Here is a 25,593-nt window from a genome sequence, read left to right as displayed (position 1 = left end):
CAAAATGGTAGAGGGACAAAGCAGCCTCTGGAAAGGGGGTATAAACTATCCAATCACGGATGTCAAGGTTGTTGTACAAAAATGGATATAGAGATGCAACCAAAAGGACCAAGGAAAGCGAGGGTGAAAAACGAGAGATTATTCAAGTGCTTTGCTCCGGGATTGTATTTCGTCTTCGGGGAGACAAGCAATCCACAAGCACCGTTCGATGATGCCCTGCACGGGCTCAAACTTATATTTTGTACTGGCGTCAATGAGACGGAGGAGGCTTTTAACAATTCGAGCTGCAGTGCGATAGCGCTCGAAGTTGACAAGTAGACCGCCATTAGTGCTGTTGACCTGTGCGGGTTTCTGTGCATTATAAGTGAGGTCATGAACATAAAGGCCTGGAAAGAAGGGCAGAAAGAATTAGCAAATAAGATCTAGCGCGATATTGAAGCAAACGGGTTCAAAACTCACCGATGAAGGGAATACAGCCTTCTTGCAAGTTGGCCGTCTCCATCTCGACACGTAAATCATTGAAATTGCGCACCGGCTGAATCAGGCACTCCATATCCTTGAACAGCCGCTTATCCTCAATCGAAATCAACTGCCACGTACTCTGCAGCCGGGAGCAATCAGACGAAGATAAAGCAATGGCGATTTGGAGCATTGTGGCGTAATTGCAGATGCGGCGTGCATGCGCAGCTGTATGGATGTATTTGATAATTGTGCGGGCCCGCTCGTTGATGTCGCGGGTCAAGACAATCTCCGACAGGATCCATTTGACCATAAGGTTGAAGCGGCCGACGACCAAATCGATACCTTTGCGTTCCTCGCCTGTCAGGAACTGGACCCAGTTTGTGACTAATTGGCAGGCACTGCTCCATTTCATATCGACGAGATCTCGCCAGTCGACTTCGCTCAGGGCGGCCATTTCGATTAATGTCAGTTGATGTGCGAGGACCTGAGATTCACATGATAGGATGAAGGGAACATGGTCGGGTAAGAAGTTGATGATAGGGTCCTGGTCGGGACGATTGTTTTCCGAATTGAACAACACGTCACTCGAAACTTGCTGTATGTTTAGAGGACGCGAAGCAGAATTGCTCATTTCTTTGTGTCGCGGGGATGTGTCGGGGGTAAGGGGCTGGGCCTGGAACAGGACTGTATTCAATGGCGAAGGATAGGAAGTGAAAGATCCCGGATGTTGTATGGTCATCGGTGGGGAGGGAGGTTGCGCGAGAGGCTGGGACTGGATCTCAACAGTTGATGAACCAAGGCAGCGGGTTTCTGTCGAAATCCTTGCACCGATAGCTTCATGCGGATCAATCAGGTCGACTGACATCTCAGAAGACAGAGCGGATAAGCGCTTCGGAGTAACCTGACCAGCATCATGAGTAGACAAGACCGGGATGGTTGCACCACGAGGAATGCGACGCATGCTGTCGGTTTCGTGCACAATTTGAATTGAGGGGTGTGATGAGGCAAGCTCAGATGTTTCATAGCTTGATACGAGGGTGAGCGGAGCACCGTGCGGGTCATATTGGTGTGGCTGGCTTGTAGGCTGCCATTTCATGGACTCGTCGGTCAATCCTCTTTCAAGAAGCGGGATAGAGTTATAGGACTCCTCGGACTCAGTAACAGAATCAGAATAAGGTCTGGGTGGCGCCAATCGACCCCCAACCGTGGAATACGAAGACTTGTCCGTCTGTCGTCTGCGAGAGAGAACATCCCACCCAGGCTTGGTAGGTTCGGCGCCATTCGAAACCAAAGGTTGCCCTCGGTGAGAGTGAGACCCCTCTGCCTGTGTAAACGAAGAGTCTAGACGGGCACTGGGTGGTCCATCCCACTTTCCCTCCAGCTTCAACAGCGTTGACTCAATACCACCGTCGTCGTCGTCGGGAATCTGTGCAAACTTCGCAATGACCGACTCAAAAGAGCGCCTAATTTGCCGGGAAGTGCGCGGCTGGATAAGCGAGTACCGGGGATTTGGAGGGATCAACGTTGAAGGAGGTCTTGAGGTACCGCCATCAGAGGGGGCCGTTTCGTTCACAACTGAGCCATCCCAAGACGCGAACGAGTCACGACGGGACGGAGGCTCGGTCTCGTCCCCAGTCTGCATTTGACGGAGGTTTCCACCTCGACGCCTACGGAGAACCGGCCCTGACTGTTTGTTGTTTTGATCTTGCATCCCATAGGAGTCGACAGTGGATCGAGCCGTCTCACTGTTCATCGAAAACCGCTGTCTCGAGATCCCGCTTTGGAAGGACGCGTACTTTCTGAGTCGGAGAGATAAAGAATTCTTCTTCTTCTTTAAAGGCGTCGATTCTCGTTCGACCGAGGACGATCTCTGCGGCGTGACAGGGCGAAGGGGGTAGAATACGTTCGACTGAGCAGCCGACTCTGACTCGTCGGCATTGTAGCAGACCGGCCGAAGATATTCTCCCTCCACGGGTATCGATTGCGTTGAGGCGTCATCGGGCACTTCGAGTTCTGGCACTTCATGGGGATTATCATCAGCGATTGGTACTAGTTCTTGTGTTGCCCCTGACATCAAGGGCATTTCGAACCCGGTATCATCGACAATGATGATTGATTCGCTGCCCATGGTGATACCACTCCTGAGTTTGGGGTCGGAATTAGGGGCTTGCGTCGGTAAAACACTAGAATTGTCAGATGCAGGCTCCTGAAGAGTCGCTTGATGGAAGTGAGACACAGCTGGCGGCTGATCTTTCGTTCCTTCCTGGCTCATGGCCAAGCGATATTGTTTGAGGACCTCATCACACAGTACATCAATCCGGGCTGGATGTTTGGGAATAGCAGCCATTTTCCTTTCGCGGTAGAACTCAGATCCGAAAGCCAATCCAATTGGCATCGCAGATGTCTTCCCGCGGGAAGGCGATGAAATAGCCTCATGGGAGTTCGCAATGCGAGCAGAGACGCTCTGTCCACCATTCCTCGTATGCAATGCTCGTTTGATTGAGCCAATGATTGTTTTCATACCCGAGTTAGGGGATGGTTTAGGCACGTCCGGTGTACTCCGACGATCCGGATTTGGGTTCTTCAACGGCGGAGGAAGGGGAGGCGATTCCGGCGCCATCATTGTCATGTACGACTCAGCAGGGGGATACAGCTCCCCACGTATTAAACTGACGGGATCGAGTATCTCCTGTGGTGCGGGTCCCGTTTCGGGCTCTATCGCAAATATAGGTAGTCGATCATCTCGTACCGAGTCCGAGAAGCTTCCGCTTCTTTTATGGCTATGGCTGTGGTATGGGTGCCGCGACACCATGGGAGATACGGGTGACCCGGATGTTTCATGAGTCCTGGATGGGGACTTGCATAATACCACAGGACGGGGCGCCTTGCCTTTCGAGGCAGACATGGATAACCGCCTGGGGGATTTGGGGGGTAATGAACATGAGAGAGCCATTAAGCTTTGTTCGCTCTTGGCAGAGAGCGGAATGCTTTGTGTGGTTGCTGCAGAGTCATTTCGATCATGCTGTATGGGGAAAGGAAGACTTTCGCGAAAGGTGGTGTCTGCACGGGGCGTCATACCATGAGTAGGGACGATTTGCTGCAGTTCCTCGCCTTTAGGTAACTGAATCTGAACATCTCCAGGTACAATTGAGATTTCTGGGTCGTTATAGGCGCGAGACAAGTCCGGGGAAGACCAATAAAGTGAACATTTGCCGTTCCAGCAACGCTTCAAGTCGATAAGAATCTTTCGATCACTCGTGCCGCCATTTTGTCGAGACCTGACCTCTAAATATAGTTTGTTAATTGTCTCACAGAAGCGGGTTCGAAGCTCGTAATTCGTAACAAAGTCGTCAACGAAATAATTGAGAATCCAATGTCGCAAAGCCGCAAATGTGCGAATCCTAATAATGCGTCCATCATCTTGTAGACGGTTGATTGCCCACTTTAATCGCGCAAGAAGAAGAGCCAAAAGGTGTGTTGTGGATAGGTACGAACGGAAGGTAAGAAAGAAGTCCGATACCAACTCATAGTCCATGAATGACTCAGAGGAAATTTGCGCAACTATTCGGGCAGGGGTGGCAGCACTGATATCCTTTGTCCCCGTAATATATCGGACAACAGACCCATCATCCATATCATACACCAGCGTTTCGTAGATGGATGGCTCGACCGGCTCTTTCAATTCATAGACCATGGAGTTCCTCGGGGCCGGTGAGGCTCGGTTCATATCCATAGCCGTCGCTGTGCCCGAAAACATCGAGATCGCAAAAGATGGCCGATGCCGCGAGAAAGAGTCTCGAGGATATGGGTTATGGAGTCCCGGCAGTGGGTCAGCCATGCCCCCAAGCAGTGTTGAATTCCGAAAGTTGTCCGACATCGAGGTTCGCGTATAGATAGAACTCTGCATAATCGCACTGCCTTCAGCGTTGAACTGCGGCGACCCAAGCCGATAACGCGGAATAGGAACCTCCAAGGCTGGTGTTGAATTCTCACGTGCAGACTTGGGGCGGTCTTCAGATCTATCGATCACTATCCGCAGCTCCCCACGCTTCCCAGCACCGTTTATCGATTGCTGATCCGATATTGTCGAAAATGAGATGGGTCTTGTGCGGTGCTCACTCGAGAGTTCGGGGGTAGGAGACACGGCGAGGACTGGCTCGGGATATTCGGGCTGCTCACGCGGACGTAGCTCAGAGAGCTGCGAGCTCGACCACCTGAATGGATTTGGGTCCTCGCGGGTATGTGCATGACTCTGCGGCTGAAGGTGACTGGGTTTCGCGGTATCGACTGGAGAGAAAGATGCAGGCTGTGGGCTTTTCTGAGACGGATTGGCAATCGGCCTAAGTTATTGAAATGATCTTACTATCAGCAGGCTGCACAGTATGTGACATAGCACGAGGGATTATGGATCGATTGGTGTACCTGAGAAAGATTTTGCCATTTTGGCCGACACTTCTTACGGTGAAATGGCCAGCCTTCCTCCCAGGTGAACGCGCCTCTAGTGGGCCGCGGTGTGTTTGGGACCGTTGTAGCTTGTTCTGTCGTAGGAGCTCATGGCTATCCTTGGCGTTTATTCCAGTTGCTGTTCTCTCGCGTGCTGCCTTCAACTCTAGATTCCGCTTGACGTTGCTGCCCTGGGCTACGGTATTGACACGGCGAAGATTCGAGATTGGATTCTGGTGCCCTCCACTAGACATCCGGTTTGAGGGTGGAAGTTCATTGATTTGAACCTGCGGGCCTAAAAAGGCATCCTTGAACTCCGAAGGATCGATGGGTGGAGGAAAGGGCTCCATGGCGCGAAAGCTATAAGAACGCGAAATGCTCCCGTCGCGACGGGGCCAGGGTTTGTACCACTGGAAGAAATCAGGGTAAAATCATACAAAATAATACATGACTTATGAGGTCAGAAGGGCTTTTAGAAAAAAAGAAAAAGGAAAAAAAGGAAAAAAAAAAAAAAAGGGAAGAAATCGGACAGCTCTTGTTTTTGTGGAGATGACCCGACACGGTGGAAGAACACAGTGGGCACCTGGGCACTCACTGGGAACGCTGGGGCCATTCAATACATAGTAGAGCCCCTTTTACCGGTTTTTTTTATTATTTGATTTTCTATGTTGTTGTACGGAGTATATCGGCCTCTCTCCCTACATATACTGTATGTACTGTATGCACTTTATTCCTACTCGTTACTTATTTCTCTCTACTATGTATGTGGTACAAAGTCCGGAGTACGGAGCACACCGTCCAAAGCTGTGTAAGAAAGGTGATAGGTACGTTCCGGAAGGCCGGTGAAAATCATCTCGGAGCCCAAAGTACCTATATTGGCGGTGCAAACAGGGATTCTGGTTGGCTGAATTGTCCGCCGTTATTTCCTCCACTTTAATAGTGACGCGAAGGGAAAATTGGGGCTAGCTGTCTGACATATCCCGGATCTGGGTCGATCAACTCAGATGTCTTACTTTGTACGGAGTATTATGGAGTATTATGGAGTACTTCATACGGAGTAGTGGCTTAACCCAAAAATTCGTCTTAATTCATCTCAAACATACGGAGTAGTAGATAGCCCTGGAGGTACGGGATAGGACAAGATTTAATTGTGTGACCTCTCTCATCGTAAAGCCCAGGAAATTACCGCGCAGCGCCCTAATTTAGATCATTGGCTGCCCTACTTTTATAGACCCATGCTAGCGCAAGATTCATACAAGATCTGAGCATCGTATGATTAGAAATTTAGGAGGAAATCGGTTATGTTTTATTTTTATTTTGTTAAATTCTTTGGGGGGCTACTTTATAGATTCATCCTTTATTATGATTATTATTGTATCTCATGAGCTGCCTACGGAGTATGGAGTATTCCAAGCATAATTATTCCACAAGACTTCAATTACTCTCACCTATCTTACCGGTGAGACATCACATGTCAAATGTCGATCAAACTGACAGTGATCCATAATAAATTGACAATTGATATATCGATATTAAATTAAAATCACCTCTGAAGAAGTGAGGGGGCCCAAACCTTACTGATCTAGGTAATCGGTAAACTAAATCCACTGGCTAACCCTTTAGTTACCTCTTCCTCTTCCTTTGTCTTCCCGGGATCTGACCGATAATGTTTTCCTAGCCTGGGACCCGTTCCCACTTGTGTTGGGCATGGCTATGGAGGTCAGCAGCTGTAGGGTTTCGGCATCTCGGGTTAATGTTACTACCCCAGTTGCTTCAATCCCAGCGGGAGACTGGGCGTTGGAGATATCACGAAATAACCCTACCCCTATTCCCCAAGTATCATTACATCCACGGTCGCTTGGTGAGAATGAATGTCTAAATGTGTAATGAACGTGAAGAATTTTCTACTGAACTCGTAAAAAGCCCTATGGTGGATGTGCATCGACGAGGTATTGTTGTAAAAGCGGGGAAATTACAATCTATATTCGGGTACTGGGCAAGGCTGAAATGGGACTGGGGCACAGCTACATATGTAGACACTTGGGACCAGTGTCACAATACTCGAATAACTCAAATATCATGAAAGCAACTAAATGCCATTCACAGTAATCTATTCAAAACTACCAGAGCTTGCAAGCTGGCTTCCTATCCGGGCAACTAAAGGCATCCTTGAACTCCCTAGAGTTCGCCATAGTCTCCTGTGGCAGTGGTCAGTCATGATACACAAATAAAGGAATGCATTGATGAGACTCACGATAATTCGTGCCGATTTAGGCGCATGGGGATCGTTATAGATCGCCTGCTCGGCCGCCTCCTTGGTAGTCTTTCCACACCACCAATTACCATAAGATATAAAGAATAGCTGCTCTTTGGTGAATGCATCCAATCCCGGGAGGTGGGGGTCAGGCTTTGCCTCATCGTGCTTTTTCCATGCGTGGTAGGACGCTGTCAACCCTCCAGCGTCGGCGATGTTCTCGCCCAGTGTCAACCGTCCATTCACATGGAGAACCTTGCCCTCGGGACCAGTGACAGTAAACTTGGAGTACTGGTCGACAAAGCATTGAGCACGCTCTTCAAATGCTTCAACGGTCTTATCATCCCACCAGTTAGTGTAGTTTCCACTCTCGTCGTAGTGCCGACCGGTGGAATCGAAAGCTATGAGATTTTGATTAGTTATAGAAAAGACAGGAGCTTTTTAAGGAATTTAGCATACCATGTGAAAGTTCGTGGCCGCTGACGGCACCAAATGCACCATATGCCAGATACAACGGAGCGGAAGGTCCATAGAACGCTGGCGGCTGCATAATGCCGGCAGGGAAGACGATCTCATTACCTGGCGGGTTGTAATAGGCATTGACAGTCGGGGCACTCATGCCCCATTCGTCACGGTTGGTGGGCTTTCCGAGCTTAGACCATTCGCTGCGAAGTTGGAACCTCGCCACGGCCACCTCATTCTCAAAGAAAGTGTCCTTGGACAATTCCAGCTCCCGGTAGAATTTATTCACATCTTCGGGGTCTAAAACATTGGGACTCTTTGTGGGAAATCCGATCTTTTGGATAATGTTGCCCACCTTCTCGATCCCCAATTTTCGCACATCAGGAGACATCCAGTTGGTTTGGTCTAGGGTGAAGATAAATCTCTCCTTGATATCGGAAACAATCTGATCACCGAGTTTTTTCGAGTCCTCGGAGAACGCATCGAGCACATAGAAACGGCTGAGACTCCATTCAAGGCCTTCATCCAGATGCCTAAGGCATTTACGCCATCGCTCCTGCTTGGCCTGAGGCTCTTTTCCAGCGAGTTCATTCTCGAATCGCCGAAGAGGTTCAATGGAAGCATCCTCGATAACACCGGCAAACGCTTGGATGAGCTTCCACTGTAAGAAGAGCAGGATGGTCTCTCTGGGCGTATCTTTCAAGAGAACAGATAATGCCTTCATATAGGAAGGCGACCCAACAATTAGGCGATCACCTTTGTAGTCATGGGGTGCCAAAGATGAAATAAAATCAGAAAATGAGATCTCAGGTACCAGTGCCTCCGTTTCCTTGACACTAAGGGGATTGTAGTATTTGGTGACATCTTCCTGGGTTTGGGTGTCTGGAGTCACATCTGCGAGCTTTTTTTCAAAGGCGACAACATCCTCGGCAGTTTTGTCGAATCCATCTCCAACAAGTCCCTGAACTACGTGCTTCAAAACGGCCGTGTATTCCGCCACGGTCTTTGTGTTATTATAGTACTCTCTTGCGGGAAGTCCGATTTCACGAGGCGGCGAGACCATGATAACAACATTATCAGGGTCTCTATCGTCGGGCTAGCAGGAGTTGTTAGTGGCGTTCGTGAAGTATAGGCCGCATAGACTTACAGTGACACCGGAAGAAGTTAGAGCCTCAACACCAGCGTTCGCCAGATACAACAGAGCACTGGTGAGGTGATCCTGCGCTCCTTTCACAAGCCCTGCCTGTGGGGGATAGATAGTCTTCAGTTCATCCAGAATATTAGTCAAAGGCTTGCTGCCCCGTTCATTGACAGTAGCCTCATCTAAGCAAGCATTGTATGCAGCTTTCAATTTCTTGAGATTGTCAGCATCAGATGACTGTGGCGCTTCTGTGCGCTCCAATATATGACGAAGTCTAGTCTGGGCATTCTCTCCCATGATTGTGCCCGCAAATATCGATCCCTGATCGGGCCGCATGTCATGGCGCTCCCTCCATCCACCGCAGACATATTGGTCGAAATCAGTGCAGGGATCTATGTTCTCATAGTTGGGGTCCAGGTTATAGAGAATTTCAGATGCAGCATGAATGCATTCTTGCGACTGGCAAAGCGGGGGAGCCTCGGGGTGCGGGGACAGCTTCTTCTCGGTAGATGGGGAGCCTAATCGCAAGGACAGTCATGTCAGCGACGTGTTGTAATAGGGAGAAAGGACACATACCATGCGGGAAACCTAGATAGTAGGTGATAAGACCGGTGACCACAAAGACGCAGAGCCCTTTCCTCAGGGCTCTCGCCCAGCAAGGGCGAGTTCTTTGTAGTCTATTGTGACTGGTGTGGCTGGAAACAAAGTCATTGTCCTCGGAATCGTAGACCTCGTTTACATCCAGAAGCGGACCTTTCTCGGACTGCATACTGTGAAACGAGTTGTTGGAGTCACGCTTGCTATGGTCGCTGAGGAGCTATTAGCACCTCTTCATATGTGTCGAACACAATGCACTCAGAAAGGCATACCTAAATGGTGGCGGAGCCAATTTTGGAAATACTATACTGTTTTAAAAAGATAATGCCAATCCGAGAGTCATGGATTGGATGAGTCCTCGGTGCATATAACTCCTTGGGCAATGAGGAGAAGCTGGGGTCGGAATGGCGTCACACTCGGAGCCCCCCGGCGAACTCTTGGCAGCTCCAGCTGGGCTGCACAGGTTGCCTAGCCAGGGCCCACCATTGATGACTCAGCGGCTTGCATTCCAACCTTGGAAGGTTGCCCAGGTGAGGTCCTCAGGACGACATACTACCCTACCTAGAGCCGGTCAACTACATATGTATGTATTATGGTTGGCGAGTATATTTGCTCTGTGACTATTCATCTTCTCCAAGAAGTTGAGGTCACACCCCGGTGGACGCTGGGCGACCAGTCTGTGGGAAAGAAGCCCTGGAAGTGGGCTATTGTTATAACCTATCGGGCAACCGGTAATTGATTTTCATGTCCACAATTTATCTTAGCTAAATATGGAATGAATGGGGTTTGATGGAACTGATCTGATAGCAATAGCAGAGTTGTCCGTTCAAAATATGAGCAAATCCCATAGGTCACAAGACGACGATGCTCTAGGCCATTCAGTTTCGCCCCCTCCCCCACAAAAGAGTCAGAGTCTATCAACAGCCTTCTAAAAATGGTCTGATGCGTATAATTTGTCCAAGAAGTGAGTATACACTGAGATAGGTGGAAGGGCCTCAAGTATCAGGCGTCATCACAACATTGTACATCACAGTCTAGCCAAAGGCCCATATGCATTGACAATCGCTAGACTTGCCGAGCTAATGTCAGAGATGGATTTACAGCCCGTAAGCTGCATACATCGCTTGAAGTCGTCGAACAAGATCCTAAGCATCAGCTCGACTCCCTGTTGACCGTCATACTGCAGAAAGAGGTCAGTATACCCGCCTCTACCAGGATCCTTAATGTAACAAGGAGCACTTACCGCAAGTCCCCACAGTGCAGGACGACCAACCCAGCAGCACTCAGCACCAAGAGCCAAGGCTTTGAAAATGTCCACCCCGGATCGAATTCCACCGTCAATATGGATCTTGATCCGCCCCCGCGCCGCCTTAGCACAGGCAGGAAGTGCATCGATTGTGGCCGGTGTCTCATCCAGCTGCCGACCACCATGATTGCTGATGATAATACCATCGCAGCCATATTCAATAGCAGTCTCGACATCTTCCGGAGTGAGAACTCCTTTAATCCAAATCTCCATCTTCGTCACTCTACGTAACCATGGTATCTCTGTGGCCCAGGAATGGGAATCCGAGTTTGTCGAGCTAAACCCATCGTCGTGAGATTGTTGTTGAATCTCGGCAGATGTTCTCTCGTACATCGGATACCCCAAGCCAACTGGAGGCATGAATCCATTTCGCCATTCATTCCAACGCACCCCAAGTACGGGACTATCTGCAGTCAGGAATATAGCCTTGCACCCCGCAGCCTCAGCCCGACGGACGATGCGCTCTTGTTTAGCTTTGTCGTTCATCGCGTAGAGCTGCATCACATGGTGAATTGGTCCCACTTCTTTTCCAGCGACGGTGATCTCTTCAACCGAGTGGTTGGCATAGGAGGAGACACCCATATTGATGCCCATTTTGGCACAGGCTCGGCTTGTGGCCAGCTCGCCTTCTGGGTGAGCCATGGCCTGCATTCCGGCAGGTGAGACACATAGCGGAAATTTAATGTCTCGGTCAAAGAGGGAAATTCCAGTATCAACAAGTGAGACATCCCTCAGAACTCTTGGCAAGAGGCGGTACTTTCTATAAGCAGCATAATTGTCGTGAAGTGTGACTTGGTTCGTTGCGCCAGAGTTGAAGAAGTCTATTTCCCCGCGTTAAAGATAGATATCGGCAAAATGAGGGAGATTCGACACATACCTCTCGCGGAGACAGATAGTGAGTTGGAAGCCGCCTCCTCGAGGTCAGCTATTGACAATATTTTATTTGCCATTGTAAAGGAGATACAACAAGAGGTATGAGAGAAATGTAATGCGCAGTCGTTGTGAGGGGTAAGGGTGGGGAGCTTTTCCTATCAAGCATATCTATCCACATATCTATCTACCTGGGTACATACACAGATTCTTGATCCACCCTCTATAAATAGACAACTCATAATTTGGCACAGATTATACCATTCTAGTAGCCATTATGATGTATGAATCGCGAGCATATTGATACAGGAAAGAGTACATTGTGTCCACCTAGAGCATGCGGGTACCGCTGTATGAAGTGCCCCATGCCATGACAGATCTATTTGAAGTGGAGCCCCGAGATTCAATTGCACTATTGTTGAGTATATTTAGGATACTGAAAGCACCTCAGATTATAGCGTCTTGTCAAAGCTCTGAACATTGGAATATCTACTGGAATACTGGGCATTTGGGGGGAGCGGGGAATGATGGGTAAACCTTGGTATTTCGGCCTGACTCAAGGCTGTTATAGAGAGCATATAGCCGAATATTATATATACAGTTGCGCACCGCGATTGAGTTTGATTCTTGAGGTTCAAGCATGGAAAGCCAACATACTCATGCCACGTTGGACAATCTGACTTGATTAAAAGGCCTATTCGCATGAGTCATGGAGATTTATAGCGATTTCAACACGCCTCGTTGATAGAAAATTTTTTGATCGGTATCCAAACGGTGTATGTTCAGACCAGGGACATTTCGTCTCTCTTTTTGATCAAAACATCACACGTAGGTTTCAATAGTGACCCCTGTGTGACGTATTTAACATATCCCACCTAGGGAAATTGACCGAAATAACGAAATAAAATATATATATTAGGAAGGACTGATCTGAAGGGACGAAAAGATCCTGTGATGTCAGAAGCATTCATTAGGCTCCTTGTTTCACGAGACCGTTACGATCGTCCAGTAGATAGGTTGTCCCTCTTCCTGTACTATATATTATCATAGATTAACGATCTTGATATTCTTGTTACACTGTGCAAGGATAGTAATATGTGGCTCTATCAGTAGTTGCAGTTGCTATTTGGCTATGCATATGTTTAGGGGTCCATGACCAAACTTATTGCTGCGACTTGAGCATGCTTCCTCTTCAAGCTAAGGTTGATATAAAGGCTACTTGCTCACCACAGCCTCTTTCGATTTTGGTGCTGTGCGGGGGTTTTATGCCACAACCCTCCACATCACATTTTACATCAGATATCTGGGAGATCCCGGTATATGATAGGCTACTCCTTCTTGATGCCAAGTTATACCAAGACTTCCCCGGCTTTTCATGCCCTCCTCTGCTGCTTGGCATCAAGCGCAAAGCTGAGGGGTAGTCTTGGTAGTTCCCCGGATACTTCAATTGCCCATCTTGGTCCGAGGTTTGTCGCAAAGGTGTCACTATTATGTTGGATAAGCTCGGTTAAGATTCTCTTAAAGTATGCTCTTAAAAGTACCGCCTGTGTAGGTATTTCCAATCCACATCATATTTTTCTTCTTTCGATTTGTCGAAGCACCAAGGAACCCATCAAGTCACGACAACGACAATGGCATTAATTTCAGCTAGCCCCCATGAAGATGGATCTATAAAGAAAGAGGACTTGGAATTCATCCACCTTGAGGAACAAGAGTTGGCACATCGCAGCCCTGGCAATGAACCTCCTGTGTATGGCATTGACGAGGCACATCAAAAAAGGGTCATGTACGTTCTCTCTACAGTATAACATGGTCAGCAAGCCAACTCTAATGCTTGGACTAGTCGACGCGTTGATCTCCGCCTCCTTCCAATTCTTGGGATCATGTATTCCATATCGCTTATTGACAGGACCAACCTTGGTCTTGCATTTGTAGCAGGGATGGAACAGGATCTTGGACTTGACATTGGCAGTAGGTATACGATCGTTGTTATGGTATTTTTCGTGGCATATATGTAAGCTCTTTGATACAACCTGGAGACTTCGAGGTACACTAATTGTCTAACTTTTCATCTCACTTAGTATATTCGAGATACCCAGCGTACGTCTGCGCTCCTCAACCAGGAATCATCACTGATAGATGAAACTCAGAATTTGATCCTTCCCCGAGCCGGTGCAGCAAACTGGCTAGCGTTTCTTGGATTTAGTTTTGGAGTAATCTTGATCGGCATGGGTTTCACCAGAAGTTGGACAACAATGGTAGTTTGCCGAGTCCTGCTAGGTAAAGAAATGTCCTCCTTTCCTGTTTTACCTTAGTGACCCGGTGCCTTTTTTAGGTGTGATGGAAGCCGGATTTCTTCCAGGTATGTCAAAATGACCTGTTTCTCCAAGGTAAGCATTACTAACTATACAGGTTGTACCTATCTAATTACATGTTGGTATACGCGATTTGAGGTGGGCAAGAGGCTGGCCACTTTCTGGCTGGTTTCTGTTGTGCTGAACGCATTCGCGGCAATCTTTGCTTATGCCTTGACCCTCCTAGACGGGAGCTACGGTCTGAACGGATGGCGCTGTGGGTTATTCACCACCATATCGTGAGAACAGAAACGGCTGACATCGATAACACTCTAGGGATTTTCATTGTTGAAGGTGCCATTACAAGTAGCATTTGTTTAATTGGCTGGTTCATCATCATCGATTTTCCGACTCAAGCAGGTGCGTTTCTCAAGCCGGAGGAAAAAGAATTTATCATCGCTCGCATCAACAACGACAGTGGAGATGCGGAAGAGGATCCAATTACCATGGAACGTGTTCTTCATCATCTTAAGGACTGGAAGCTGTACGTCTGGGCGTTCAATCTCATGGCCTCCACCCTGCCCGGATATGCGTACAGCTACTTCAAGACGGTCATTCTCATGGGCATGGGTTTCAGCAACACGCAAAGTCAACTTCTCAGTGCCCCGCCTTACATCATTGCTGCATTCTTTACATATTTAGGTGGCTGGCTCACCGATAAATACCAAATCCGCGGGCCGGTGATTGCTGTCCATCAACTACTGACAGCAGTGGGGATGTTGATCACAGCCTATGGCGGTGCAAGTGGTGCAAGGTACTTTGGGATATTCATGGGTGAGCTCTCAATCTTTTCGGGATGAATTGTTATACATCTAACTTTATACTCTAGGTGTGGGATTCCTACAGTTCTGTATCCCCGGTGTGCTGGCATTCCAAGCAAACAACATTACTTCCCACTCGAAACGTGGAGTCGCATCAGCAACCTGTCTGATTGGCGGGGGACTCGGGGGCATCATTGCAAGTGTCACGTTCAAATCTGATGAAAGTCCGCATTATACTACGGGAATTTGGGTGACATTTGGTATTGCAATGGTTAGCATATGCTTAACCCTAATGATGGACTTCCACTTTTGGAAAACAAACAAAAAGGCACGGGAGACAAATGGTCAGATCGAGGGTATGTCAGGATGGTATTATACTCTTTGAGCGTGACATGTTGATATTTGAGAAATTGTTGAATCGATAGGTGGCTTGCGTTAGGCGGCCGCGTGACAACAGAGTTCCAGCCCTATGTGGTGATTTTTGTTTCAAATTGCCTGCATATAATAGTGTCTCGCAATACTCCATAATTATCACATGGCCAGAATGCAAGGAGTGCATGGAAAAAAAATACTAGCTCTGCCAAGATAACCTTAACCCCACTGTTTCCCTTGATCTATATATCCTTCCATCGATGCCCCATGATCTCTGCGACCTCAATTGCAAGTGATCGACTCAAACCAAGGCTGACGAAATGCAATGCGGCATCGATGCCATTGACCATAGCGCCTGTCGTGATGATTCTGACTCCGAACTGGTTCAGGCCAGCATCCAAATAAGAAACCAGGTCTGAGGGATCTTCGGGGACGATTCTAGTACCCTTCGCACCGGGAGTTTGATCCAGATAATGTTGAGTCGCACCTCGTAGCCCGGGGAGCGCAAGACGGTGTGTAGTTGCAGTGAGGCCATCAAGTACACCCCCAGAGGCTAAGAGGTAGGCTCCAATGCAAACTGCCAAGATGGTACGCTGCCGTACGTTATCTTGATCTGTGTCAGATGCAAAACAGGCGATAAATTTAACAAGCTCTGATAGCTGCCCCTGTTCGGGTTCCATGTGCGGCAGGATATTATTTGGCCGTGAGCCAGGGACGATCAATATTTCATAATCTGACAGATGAAGTTTGGCTTCAGCAAGGGATATGTCTCTCTTAATTGTTGCGCTCTCTTGAGATGTTGTGAGTTCATCCTTCGCAGCATAGCTAACGGAGAAGTCCGAATTGTAAAGTACTGAAACTGGACCGCTCACATCGAGAACGTTGAACCCGGGGAAGATAACCACTAGTGCTTTTTTCTGTGTGCGGCTCATTGTAGACCTGGAAGATTACGGAGTGAATATAAAACTCGGTTCTGCGGGGTGTAGTCTCTGCGTATGTACGTTCCCGAGGTCTGGAACATTTCAGTGACGTCATCAATATTTGGTCTCATCTAAACCATTTATAGTTAACTACAGTATGCTCAATCATTGTAAGGAGAAATTGAATGGTCAATACTCGAACATGTGCAGTTGATTGTCCTTAACTTTCTGATATCTTAGTGCAAAGAAAGCTTCACATATATTGCTCAAGCTACGCTGACAGCTATGGAAAGTGTAATATCAAGGGTCCCCACTGGAAGTAAATTTTTTACTATTGTTGGTCTAGTTATCCAATTGATCACTACTTTAGTCAATACGGAGGACTCCGTGTGGAGTACAAAAATTTCAATTTATGTAGCTTTGCTGGTGGAAACTATGTCGACACTAGGATATCTTACTGGTAGAAAAGGAAAGACAAATGGTCTGCACTCTGTATCCCTTAACATAGGACTAGTGATAAAAAGAAAAATTAAAGGATATATACTTTCGACAGATTACTTTTACGAGTACGGAGTATGTATTCCGGTCCTCGCAATCCTGCAGGACCATAGTCTGAAGACAGACCCATCGAAACGGCCACTAAAAACAGGCAAGGTTCTCCATATTTCATTCCTTGCTTTTTTCTCCTTTTATATTCGACAAAAAAAAACACATTTCCGGACGTGTCCGATATTCCTTCCTGACTAATCTGACGAGTACTACGGAGCATACTAGACTAGGTATCTCAGCCGGAGCTATTCCCGAACGACTCACGCTCGGACGATAAGAAAAACCCAGAAACTGGACCTGCTGTCAAATGCTGATCAACAACGTTTAAATTGCTCGAATGTTATTCAACGCCCTGAGTAGTTTGGCCGTTGGCGTAGACGGGTTCATCGTTAGCTTTCGCACTAGCCATAGGTACGGAGTAGAGTTCCTACTAATGTCTCCGTACTCCGTAGGTAAGTATATATTTATATATGGGCAGATGATAGCTAATATTAGATGGTCTTTCAGAGTGATTTTTTTTTGGTGGCGTTTGGCTTTGACGATCCTAAACCCTATCTATTTCCTCCGTACATGTGTGTTCGGTCTTGGTCCGGGAATTATATTGCAATATTTTTAGACGAGAAGGATCTGGTATATATTTACATATACAATGTACTATATATAAGGCATTCGGGGTTTTAAGCATAGTGAAAAGGCTTAGGGGTTCACTATGAAGATTTGCCAGAGCTTCATGATACCAGTGAAGTACCATTCTGCATAAATAGAATAATAGGATGACAGGAAATAAGTGCATACGAAAAAGTCGATACCTCGGGTATGCCTTCTGACCTTCAGAGAAAAGATGGGGCCCACACGTGGGAAATTCCGCTGGAGTTGCATGTGGAGGCAGAAGACAATCTCAGGGTTGAAGCATGCATTCTCTTTTACATTAAGCAGCTGGTAATCAACTGGGGGTCCACGGGTAGAAGTCTCCATACTCTGTACGGAGTATATGCATACGTATCATAAGTATAGCCTCGATCACATCTCCGAGATGACGAATCTTATACCATATCGGGTCACGTCGGGCCACGGAGTTTTTTTTTTTTCGTTCAGGGATGCGAAATAAGCTGGTCCAGGATGATCCGGGTTAGTTCCATACAAAACAAAATACCTACAACGTTGTATGGAGTACTTTTGTACTCCGTACGGAGTATATATTCTTAGGAATCAGTTAAATGCGACTTGGCTTTTGAGAGGCTAATAAATACCCACAGGTGCATTTGACTAGTCCTGAAAGGATCACCCCCTGCCTTAGTACAAGCATGGCGTGGTGAGATTACCCGCAATTAATGAACATCATTGTCTTGAAACTGAAGACTGTGAACGGTAGATGGGGCAATTGGTCTCTATTTTAAACCCTTGTTAGTGGCCTAGAGTAAGTGTTACGAAAGAAAATTATACAAAGTAGTCACGGTCTACTCCGTGCTGGACATCTGTTTATCTTATTCGAGTTCTTTAGAATGTGCTTGTGATAGCGTAAAAGTGAGCGGATGTTGGATTCGAACTCTTTAAGTGGTTTGTGCGGAACCCCCTAAGCGCTAGTCTTAGGTCCGCCTGAACCTCGGCAGAACTGTATGGTTGTGAATTTACTCCGTACTCCATCCAGTTCTCTTGACGAATCCAAATCTCAGGGGCTCTCTAGTGGACGTAAACGGGGTTAAACCTCTATGAGAAGTAAGCAGAAAAGAAGAACATGTCCGTGATTTAAGTAGATCCTTAGTGTTGAACCGGGACAGGAATCCGCCAACGTTTCAGAATGGCCCTTGCATTACCCACTGGCACGCCCATGCGGGTTTCAGCACCTTTATGTCGATCGCTAGAGCTTTTGCATTCCACATTGGCTTGGCGAATGCACAAATTGTGCTCTGTACATTATGTACTGTGTCCTTTTGTCCCTTTGTATTGTACATATCAGATGTTGTATAGAGTACTACTCTGTATGTTGTACATGTTTCCACGCCATGTTAGCTATGTACGGGGTAGTTATTTTCTTATCCTGAAAAAAAGAAAGTAAGAAAAGTAAGAAAAGAAGGAAAAGAAAAAAAGAAGGGGGAAAACAATTCAATTGTTCGCAAAATCCTGCTGATTGGATCAATGCGTGGTGTAGCCGAAGCGCTTTCAATAGTGCTATTGATGAATTTACAAGGGTTTCCCTCTCTCCCTTTGTCTCCTGCAAGACTGTAAAATATTTACTATCAGAAAATGAAAGAGTAATAGAAGAAACAAACTGCAGTATCCGTTTACAGTTATTGAATTCAACTTGGATGTTGTAGAGGCTGCAGACAGGGGGGGGTCAAACGCCCCATGGTGGATCGGTCTAGCGCCCCCCTTGGGAACCAAGTGAAGATTTGAACGGAGTACGGAGTACTGAGTAAAGCCATTGTATTTCAATACAAAGAGGAGATCGTCGAAATGAGATCAAAAGAAATAAAATAATTAAGGGAAATGATAAGGGAGAAGAAACATATATTGATATATTTTCCAAATCTTCCCATTCCAGAGAGAATACCTGGAAATACTTCAAATACTGAATGTTGACAGACATTGAAGACAAAGATACCGAAATAAATATACCATCATACCATCATACCAGAATACCAGAATATCTGACAGGAGTTGATCATCTCTCCCCGCTTGTGGACTCGCTCGTGGGACGGGAGAGACGTACGACCTTGAATGCGCCATTCCATTTCTTCCATTTATCCCCCTCTCCCCTCCGGAGAACTCGGCTCTCAGCTTCCGAAACGTCCTTTTGTCCTCAGAAGTCGGGAAAGACCCATCTTTTGAACTTTGGAACGCGATCTCGGCTTTCCCCGTCACCGCCAACGTCTTTTCCCCCTCGAGCTTCCCATTTGGCCTTCGGTAGGCTGACATTGTGTCGCTCACACGAATTCGGCGCCTGTCTCGGAGGATAACCTGGTCCAATTGGAAACACAACTGCCCAATTTTCAACGGAACGTGGTCGATAGGTGTGGGGAACAACGGAAGCACCGATCGAACCTCTCAAGCTTCTGCTTATCACGTCGCACACCAGTCATTCGACATTGGGTTGGACTTTGGCAGACGGGAGTATTTTTGTTCTTTCTTTGGGAGGTAGGTACATCTACTACCTTGTGCGAAGAGTCCAGTCACTTGTCAAGTCTGGTAGAGTCTAGTCGAGTCTCTTGTCTCTGAGCTTCGACTGAACTCCCGTGTGGCGCAATCCAATCGCATCCCTGACTCAGATCAAATACACGTCGTTGATGCGTCGAGTCCCCTGTTAAACCAGTTCAGCTTGCAATCAACCGTTGCTAACCACCATCGCGCTAGGTAGTTTGTCGTCACCGGACGTGAACCATGGGTTGCTTAATTTCGAAGCCCGAGGAGGCCGATAGGGATGCTTTTCAGCGCAATGCGCGTATTGACCGGACGATCAAGAATGACAAGAAGACGCTGGACCGGACCATCAAGATTTTGCTATTAGGTGGGTGGTTCTCGGTTGATTGTCGGTTTACTCCAGTGTCGCGTTACTAACAAAATACTCAGGAGCGGGAGAGTCTGGGAAGTCCACCATTATCAAGCAGATGCGAATCATTCACAGTCGAGGCTTCCCCGAGGAAGAGCGTCACCAAACCCGTGCCATAATCTACTCAAACCTCGTCATTGCCTTCAAGGTGTTGTTGGATATTATGAATGCCGAGGATATCGATTTCGAGAATGGGGAAAAGATCAAGGTACCAACCACCCTGTTCCTCATGAGACCTACATCAGCTGACACAGGGTTGAAAGCCATTTGCGGACCTATTAGACAATACGGACCCAGATGTAGGGTCCGACGAAGCCTTCTCCGATCTCGAGGTTCGCGATGCAATGAGGGCCATGTGGAAGGACGACGGTGTGCAAAAGGCCGTTGCACGGGGGCATGAATTTGCTCTCCATGATAATTTGCACTAGTAAGTCGAATTGGCGATACGTTACATGAACCTAGGCTGACGATACTTAGTTTCTATGAATCTCTCGATCGCATATTCACTCAGGGCTGGCTTCCTGATAATCAGGACATGTTGCAGGCTCGACTCCGGACAACGGGTATTACGGAAACTCTGTTTGAACTCGGACAGATGAACTTCCGCATGATGGATGTTGGCGGACAACGGTCCGAACGGAAGAAATGGATCCATTGCTTTGAGGGTGTCCAGTGTCTTTTGTTCATGGTCGCTTTATCTGGATACGACCAATGTCTGGTCGAAGACCAGAATGCCGTAAGCCTAATTTCCCCCAATTTCCTCGCTCGCACCGCTAATTATATTCCACAGAATCAAATGCACGAGGCTATGATGTTATTCGAATCATTAGTCAACGGCGAATGGTTCAAGCGCAAACCAATCATTCTATTCCTCAACAAAATTGATCTGTTCAAAGGAAAGCTCGCCATCTCCTCCATCTCGAAGCACTTCCCAGATTATACCGGCTCGGACACCGACTATGATGCCTCGGCACAGTACTTTGCAGACCGATTCCGTGGCATCAATCGCATCCCAGATCGTGAAATCTACATCCACTACACTAACGCAACCGATACAACACTACTCAAGGCCACTATGGATTCAGTACAGGACATGATCATTCAAAAGAATCTGCATACCTTAATACTATAAGGCAGCGGCCCTCAAATTCCCGAGGAATCCCCATGACCGTCTGTCTGTGACGATAATTTTCTTTTCTTTTCTTTTCTTTTTTCCTTTCTCTCTCTTCATTTCCTATTTCTCAAGCTCTTCAGCCTACCAGTTACTTTCCGGTTGCATTTCAGGGCGGCTACTATTTGTTCACTCATTCGTGATCATTCCCATTGCCATTTCTCATTTCTCATTTCTCATTTCTCATTTCTCATTTCTCATTTCTCATTTCTCATTTCTCATTTCTCATATCTCATATCTCATATCTCATTTCTTTTCTTTCTTTCTTGTTTTCTAACGAGGCGTCTTGACTGAGAGGTTGTTGTCTGCTCTCTACTCACATCATTGGGTCTATCATGTTGCATCCAAAAGCCTATCCGATTTCGCCAACTAATGCCCACGCTTCCGTTTAGCGACTGTGTCGTTGCCACCCCCCTGTTTCTCTTCCTTTTTTTTGGTTTAATGCAGAGTGATACCATTTGTTTGTCCTTGTAGCTGTGTTTACTAACGACTGCTCTGTATTACCACAATCATTCTGGGTCTTTATTTACTACATCTTATCTCTGAATGAACTCGATATCCTGCTCTTTTGTGGGCACCTTTTTCACTCTCTGGATACCAGTACAAGCTTAGCTTCAAACAAATAGGTTAACTTATCAGGTCCTCAGGTCGATTTACCATCGCCTTCCCTGCTGTAGATCACACTGCATGGATTATTTCTCCCGGGATACACTACACGGAAACCTAGGATCCAAGAATCAACCAGAAGACTCAATGAAATACTACAGTCAATATGTATAAAAGACGGAGTTTTTCCCCCGTCAAGTCGCATCACGCAAGTTCAAGATTTCCCGAAGTGTTCAGAAACTAGACGCCTTAGGCATCAATATTACATAACATCCGCATGATCAGTGACCCCGAGTTCCGGGCCGACTGATTTCGCCTCCGATTCAGACTCATTCACCTCCCCAGTGACTGGGTTATCTGCCAAACCATGTTGTCAACATCTTTACGCCGAGCGGCATGGACTCCCATGCCGCTTCCCGGAATAACTCGCTCCGGTCAAACTCTTACCAGCAGCTTGCTCGGCGCAACCCGACCTCTGCACCAACGCCGGTATTCCTCCTCATCCTCCAAACCGCCCGTCCCACCAAGCGATGGCTCCCGACGAATGGACACCTCTGCCCCGGCAAAGGGAGTCAACTCGTCTAGCGAAAAGAGTAAGGCTAACCGCCGTCGGGGGAAGGACAGCTCTGCCCGAAACGGATCTTCAAAGTCTAGCCAACATACGGCATTTTCCAACCTCCCAAGTGTTCCCTCAACACAGCACCGACAGCCACATGGTGAGTGCTCAAACCCCGGCCAGATCCATACATATTTGTCACTTAAAAGAAATAACCTGACGCTGACATCTTTCTTTGTTCGCTATTAGATGTCCATGTAGCATCGTTCTTCTCCATCCACCGGCCAATCTCGGTGACGACCACTGTGCCCCCGACCTCGAGCACCGATGCCTTCGAAGCGATTTTCTCGTCAAAGCGGCCGCTTAAGAACGAGCCGGAGGACGTCATCTTCACTCTTTCCTCGGCCGTGCAGTCGATGGAAACTGGCTCCCAGGGCATGTCAGAGTCCGAAGACCAGTTCCGAAGCTTCAGCGAACAGGATGGCGAGCTCCGCATGCTGGATGGCCCCGATGCAAAGTTGTCCGTGGAGGAATTCACCCGTCGTCTTCGCCCATTCCAGCCCCCTCCCCCACCCGTCCCCATGGACACATCCGCTGCCGAGACTGCCGAGTCCACCGATGCTCAGATCGACCACGAGTACCAGACCTACTCGACCGTCCTGACTATCCGCGAAGCCCGTCATGCGGACGGTCGCAAGACCTACGAGGCACACACGGGACCTTTTGTTCGCAACGGAGAGATGGAGGACCCATCTGATATGCGTGACGAGATCTCCATCGAGGCGCCTTCTGATTCCAACGCAGGTATGACATACATGGAACGTCTGCGTAACAACCACACCATGCATGCCATCAGCACCATGAGACGGCGCAAGGCCAAGATGAAGAAGCACAAGTTCAAGAAGCTGATGAAGAGAACGCGTACCCTGAGACGGAAACTTGAGAAGTAGAATTGCTTGAGGTTTTCTGGTTTACTTTTGTTCTTTTTACTGTCAGTTGCATTCTGTCTGCATTTTGGGTCGAGGCTAGTCTTGTGAGAGTTCAGGGCATATATCCTTGTTTTCATACATTTTCTTTTATTACTTTCTCAGTCTCCCCCACCTGTTCTCTCTCACCCATACTAGATCAAATATCCACACATACCTCTCCTTGGTCTTTTTGCTGCGAACACCTGTATTTGCACAGAAGTAAATGCGGTCTTTGGTTTCTGCGTTATATAGGCATTCTCCCCATGCGTATCGGATAACCTAATAGATCTTAATTACTCGATTTATGTTATGACGCTGGTGGTTTGTTTGATTTGGGTGTCCTTTTTTTCATGTCAGTAAATATGACCAGGTGGTAATAACGCAGAGAATGTCTGTTTCAGATCATCATATTTCGTAAGCTTGTCGTCAGTAACCCAATACGTAGCTGGGAAAATATCCAAGTGTATATCCTAAGAATTGGACCACGAGTAACACCACCATGAAGCTGAATGTACAAATGGCGATTTACTGCCCTACCAAACCCAATCCTAGGCGACGAAGGCCACGCAATCAGAATTGGGCAATCCTGAGAGATGGCATAAATACATGTCTACAAGGAAGACTAAGGACGAGAAGTAAACAAACAAGAAACTCCTTACAGAAGATCCTGCCTAACCACCATAATGGAAGATAGGACGGAGACTCAAGTCCCGGATCAACGAATTTCATATAAAGTACAGAGTCCAGCGCGATGTCATGCAATGTAAAGCCAAAAATCCAATATCTACCCACACCTATCCACCGAGTCCAGGACGAATGCTTGAACAGATTCCCCGATTCTACATCCACTCAGTCATCGAATCTTCACTTTCAAATGGGCTGAAATCGATTCATCAGTTTCCGATGTCATCCGATCCTGCACCCGCACCAACTTTATCATGTCAGGTTCCCCGGCCAAAGAGGCACATTGGTTTCTGTCGGGGAAATGTTGAAAAAGGCACATCCGGGAATGAACCAAGAATCGCGTAGGTGCAGTCCATGGGCGATTCGAGGTCCAATTCCCGGAATGCAGCGGGAGGTCTTTCGTTTAGCAGACTGCTTTCGAGCGAGAGTTCATGAGAAGAGCAACAATCAACCCGTACAGACCTGTGAGGGGGAAAGTGGTTAGATGTGATTGTACGGATTGGTATAGGGAGCAGCCACGACTTACCCAAGACTTCAGCGAAAATGAGAATCAGAATCATTCCGACATACAGTCTAGGCTGTTGAGCCGTTCCACGCACACCCGCATCACCAACAATACCAATAGCGAAACTGCAATCGAAGTCAGGAACAAAGCTCTAGAACAATGGGAGACACTCCCTGTGTCGCAAACTTACCCCGCAGCAAGACCAGCCAGACCGACAGACAGACCAGCACCGAGCTGGATGAAACCAGTGTAGAGAGGAAGCTGCTGGGTCAAGTCGTTGGCGACCAAGACTGACACGACGAGACCGTAGATACCAATGATACCCGCCATGACAATGGGAACAATGTCTAGAAATCGAGTCAGCGAATTGTTGCCAAATTTCCTTGCGCGAAGCTAGGAATATCCCATTGCCAGATCGATGGAGCTTTTGTTGAGGTCGACTTACTCTTAACGATCAGGTCGGGGCGGAGGACGGCCATGGAGCAAACTCCGACACCAGCCTTAGCAGTTCCATATGCGGCACCGAAGCAGGTGAAAACGATAGCAGAGGTGCAGCCCAGCGCACCAAAGAAGGGCTAAAGGAAGAAAGATTAGTTATCATGCCGATGCATTGGGAGCAGATGGATGACGCGGAGGGGCCGAGAAACGGGCGATTGACTTGGTCATGCTCGAGTGTCGGGATCTAGTATATAGTAAGACTCACCGCATAGACAGGGCTGTTAAAATCAAAATGTTAGTAAGATTGATCCATAAATTCTGGGGAGTGATGGGCTTGATAGCAAGGTGTCGATCGGAAGCTGTCGAGCACCCAGGGGCTGGAGGGAGGTCTGGTTGACGACTTACCAAAGTTCGGTTGCCATTTTGATGAAAGACGACCCGACGAGGTTCTCGTAGAGTAGTTTGAGCTTTAAAAAGAAATAGAAACACCCGAGGTCGGCAAGCTCAGTTGGATGCGGTCGGGGAGGATGGAGAGTCCAGAGGCTTGGAGGTCGACGGCAAACATGCTGGCCTCTCTGGATCACGTGCAATGTCTTGGCATACCCACCGGGATAGGTAGTGGCTACA

General features: G+C 47.6%; 8 protein-coding genes across 8 annotated transcripts; 3 read left to right on the top strand and 5 right to left on the bottom strand.

The window, feature by feature from the left end:
• Positions 1 to 138: 138 nt before the first annotated feature.
• N7487_004870 (mitotic regulator LTE1) lies at positions 139 to 5,255 on the bottom strand (the record flags this gene model as incomplete). Its single annotated transcript, XM_056872617.1, has 3 exons — positions 139 to 386; positions 460 to 4,802; positions 4,885 to 5,255. 3 exons carry the CDS (start codon positions 5,253 to 5,255, stop codon positions 139 to 141), a joined length of 4,962 nt encoding a protein of 1,653 aa, XP_056730337.1.
• A 1,770-nt stretch (positions 5,256 to 7,025) lies between these two features.
• Positions 7,026 to 9,531, bottom strand: N7487_004869 (M13 family metallopeptidase; the record flags this gene model as incomplete). The annotated part of the gene is made up of 5 exons (XM_056872616.1): positions 7,026 to 7,103; positions 7,160 to 7,560; positions 7,619 to 8,717; positions 8,769 to 9,280; positions 9,339 to 9,531. 5 exons carry the CDS (start codon positions 9,529 to 9,531, stop codon positions 7,026 to 7,028), a joined length of 2,283 nt encoding a protein of 760 aa, XP_056730336.1.
• Positions 9,532 to 10,386: 855 nt separating this feature from the next.
• Positions 10,387 to 11,615, bottom strand: N7487_004868 (alpha-hydroxy acid oxidase; the record flags this gene model as incomplete). The annotated part of the gene is made up of 3 exons (XM_056872615.1): positions 10,387 to 10,539; positions 10,603 to 11,486; positions 11,543 to 11,615. The coding sequence occupies 3 exons, from the start codon at positions 11,613 to 11,615 to the stop codon at positions 10,387 to 10,389; spliced, it is 1,110 nt and encodes a 369-aa protein (XP_056730335.1).
• A 1,551-nt stretch (positions 11,616 to 13,166) lies between these two features.
• N7487_004867 (Major facilitator superfamily domain general substrate transporter) lies at positions 13,167 to 15,035 on the top strand (the record flags this gene model as incomplete). Its single annotated transcript, XM_056872614.1, has 7 exons — positions 13,167 to 13,321; positions 13,379 to 13,529; positions 13,617 to 13,815; positions 13,871 to 13,897; positions 13,948 to 14,106; positions 14,166 to 14,663; positions 14,719 to 15,035. The coding sequence occupies 7 exons, from the start codon at positions 13,167 to 13,169 to the stop codon at positions 15,033 to 15,035; spliced, it is 1,506 nt and encodes a 501-aa protein (XP_056730334.1).
• Positions 15,036 to 15,264: 229 nt separating this feature from the next.
• N7487_004866 (uncharacterized protein) lies at positions 15,265 to 15,954 on the bottom strand (the record flags this gene model as incomplete). The annotated part of the gene is made up of 1 exon (XM_056872613.1): positions 15,265 to 15,954. The coding sequence occupies one exon, from the start codon at positions 15,952 to 15,954 to the stop codon at positions 15,265 to 15,267; it is 690 nt and encodes a 229-aa protein (XP_056730333.1).
• Positions 15,955 to 19,869: 3,915 nt separating this feature from the next.
• N7487_004865 (guanine nucleotide-binding protein subunit alpha) lies at positions 19,870 to 21,170 on the top strand (the record flags this gene model as incomplete). Its single annotated transcript, XM_056872612.1, has 5 exons — positions 19,870 to 19,996; positions 20,059 to 20,246; positions 20,302 to 20,465; positions 20,516 to 20,774; positions 20,829 to 21,170. 5 exons carry the CDS (start codon positions 19,870 to 19,872, stop codon positions 21,168 to 21,170), a joined length of 1,080 nt encoding a protein of 359 aa, XP_056730332.1.
• Positions 21,171 to 22,044: 874 nt separating this feature from the next.
• Positions 22,045 to 23,321, top strand: N7487_004864 (mitochondrial 37S ribosomal protein mS38; the record flags this gene model as incomplete). Its single annotated transcript, XM_056872611.1, has 2 exons — positions 22,045 to 22,531; positions 22,621 to 23,321. Exons 1-2 carry the CDS (start codon positions 22,183 to 22,185, stop codon positions 23,319 to 23,321), a joined length of 1,050 nt encoding a protein of 349 aa, XP_056730331.1. The 5' UTR covers positions 22,045 to 22,182.
• A 1,105-nt stretch (positions 23,322 to 24,426) lies between these two features.
• N7487_004863 (H(+)-transporting V0 sector ATPase subunit c) lies at positions 24,427 to 25,388 on the bottom strand (the record flags this gene model as incomplete). The annotated part of the gene is made up of 6 exons (XM_056872610.1): positions 24,427 to 24,485; positions 24,550 to 24,653; positions 24,719 to 24,875; positions 24,974 to 25,103; positions 25,232 to 25,244; positions 25,372 to 25,388. 6 exons carry the CDS (start codon positions 25,386 to 25,388, stop codon positions 24,427 to 24,429), a joined length of 480 nt encoding a protein of 159 aa, XP_056730330.1.
• Between the last annotated feature and the right edge of the window lie 205 nt (positions 25,389 to 25,593).

The sequence above is a fragment of the Penicillium crustosum genome, assembly GCF_028827405.1.
Source record: "Penicillium crustosum strain IBT 35664 chromosome Unknown utg000002l_segment0_segment0, whole genome shotgun sequence".
NCBI classification, from domain to species: domain Eukaryota; kingdom Fungi; phylum Ascomycota; class Eurotiomycetes; order Eurotiales; family Aspergillaceae; genus Penicillium; species Penicillium crustosum.
Note: the sequence above shows the minus strand (reverse complement) of the source record. Positions and strands in the feature narration are given on the sequence as shown.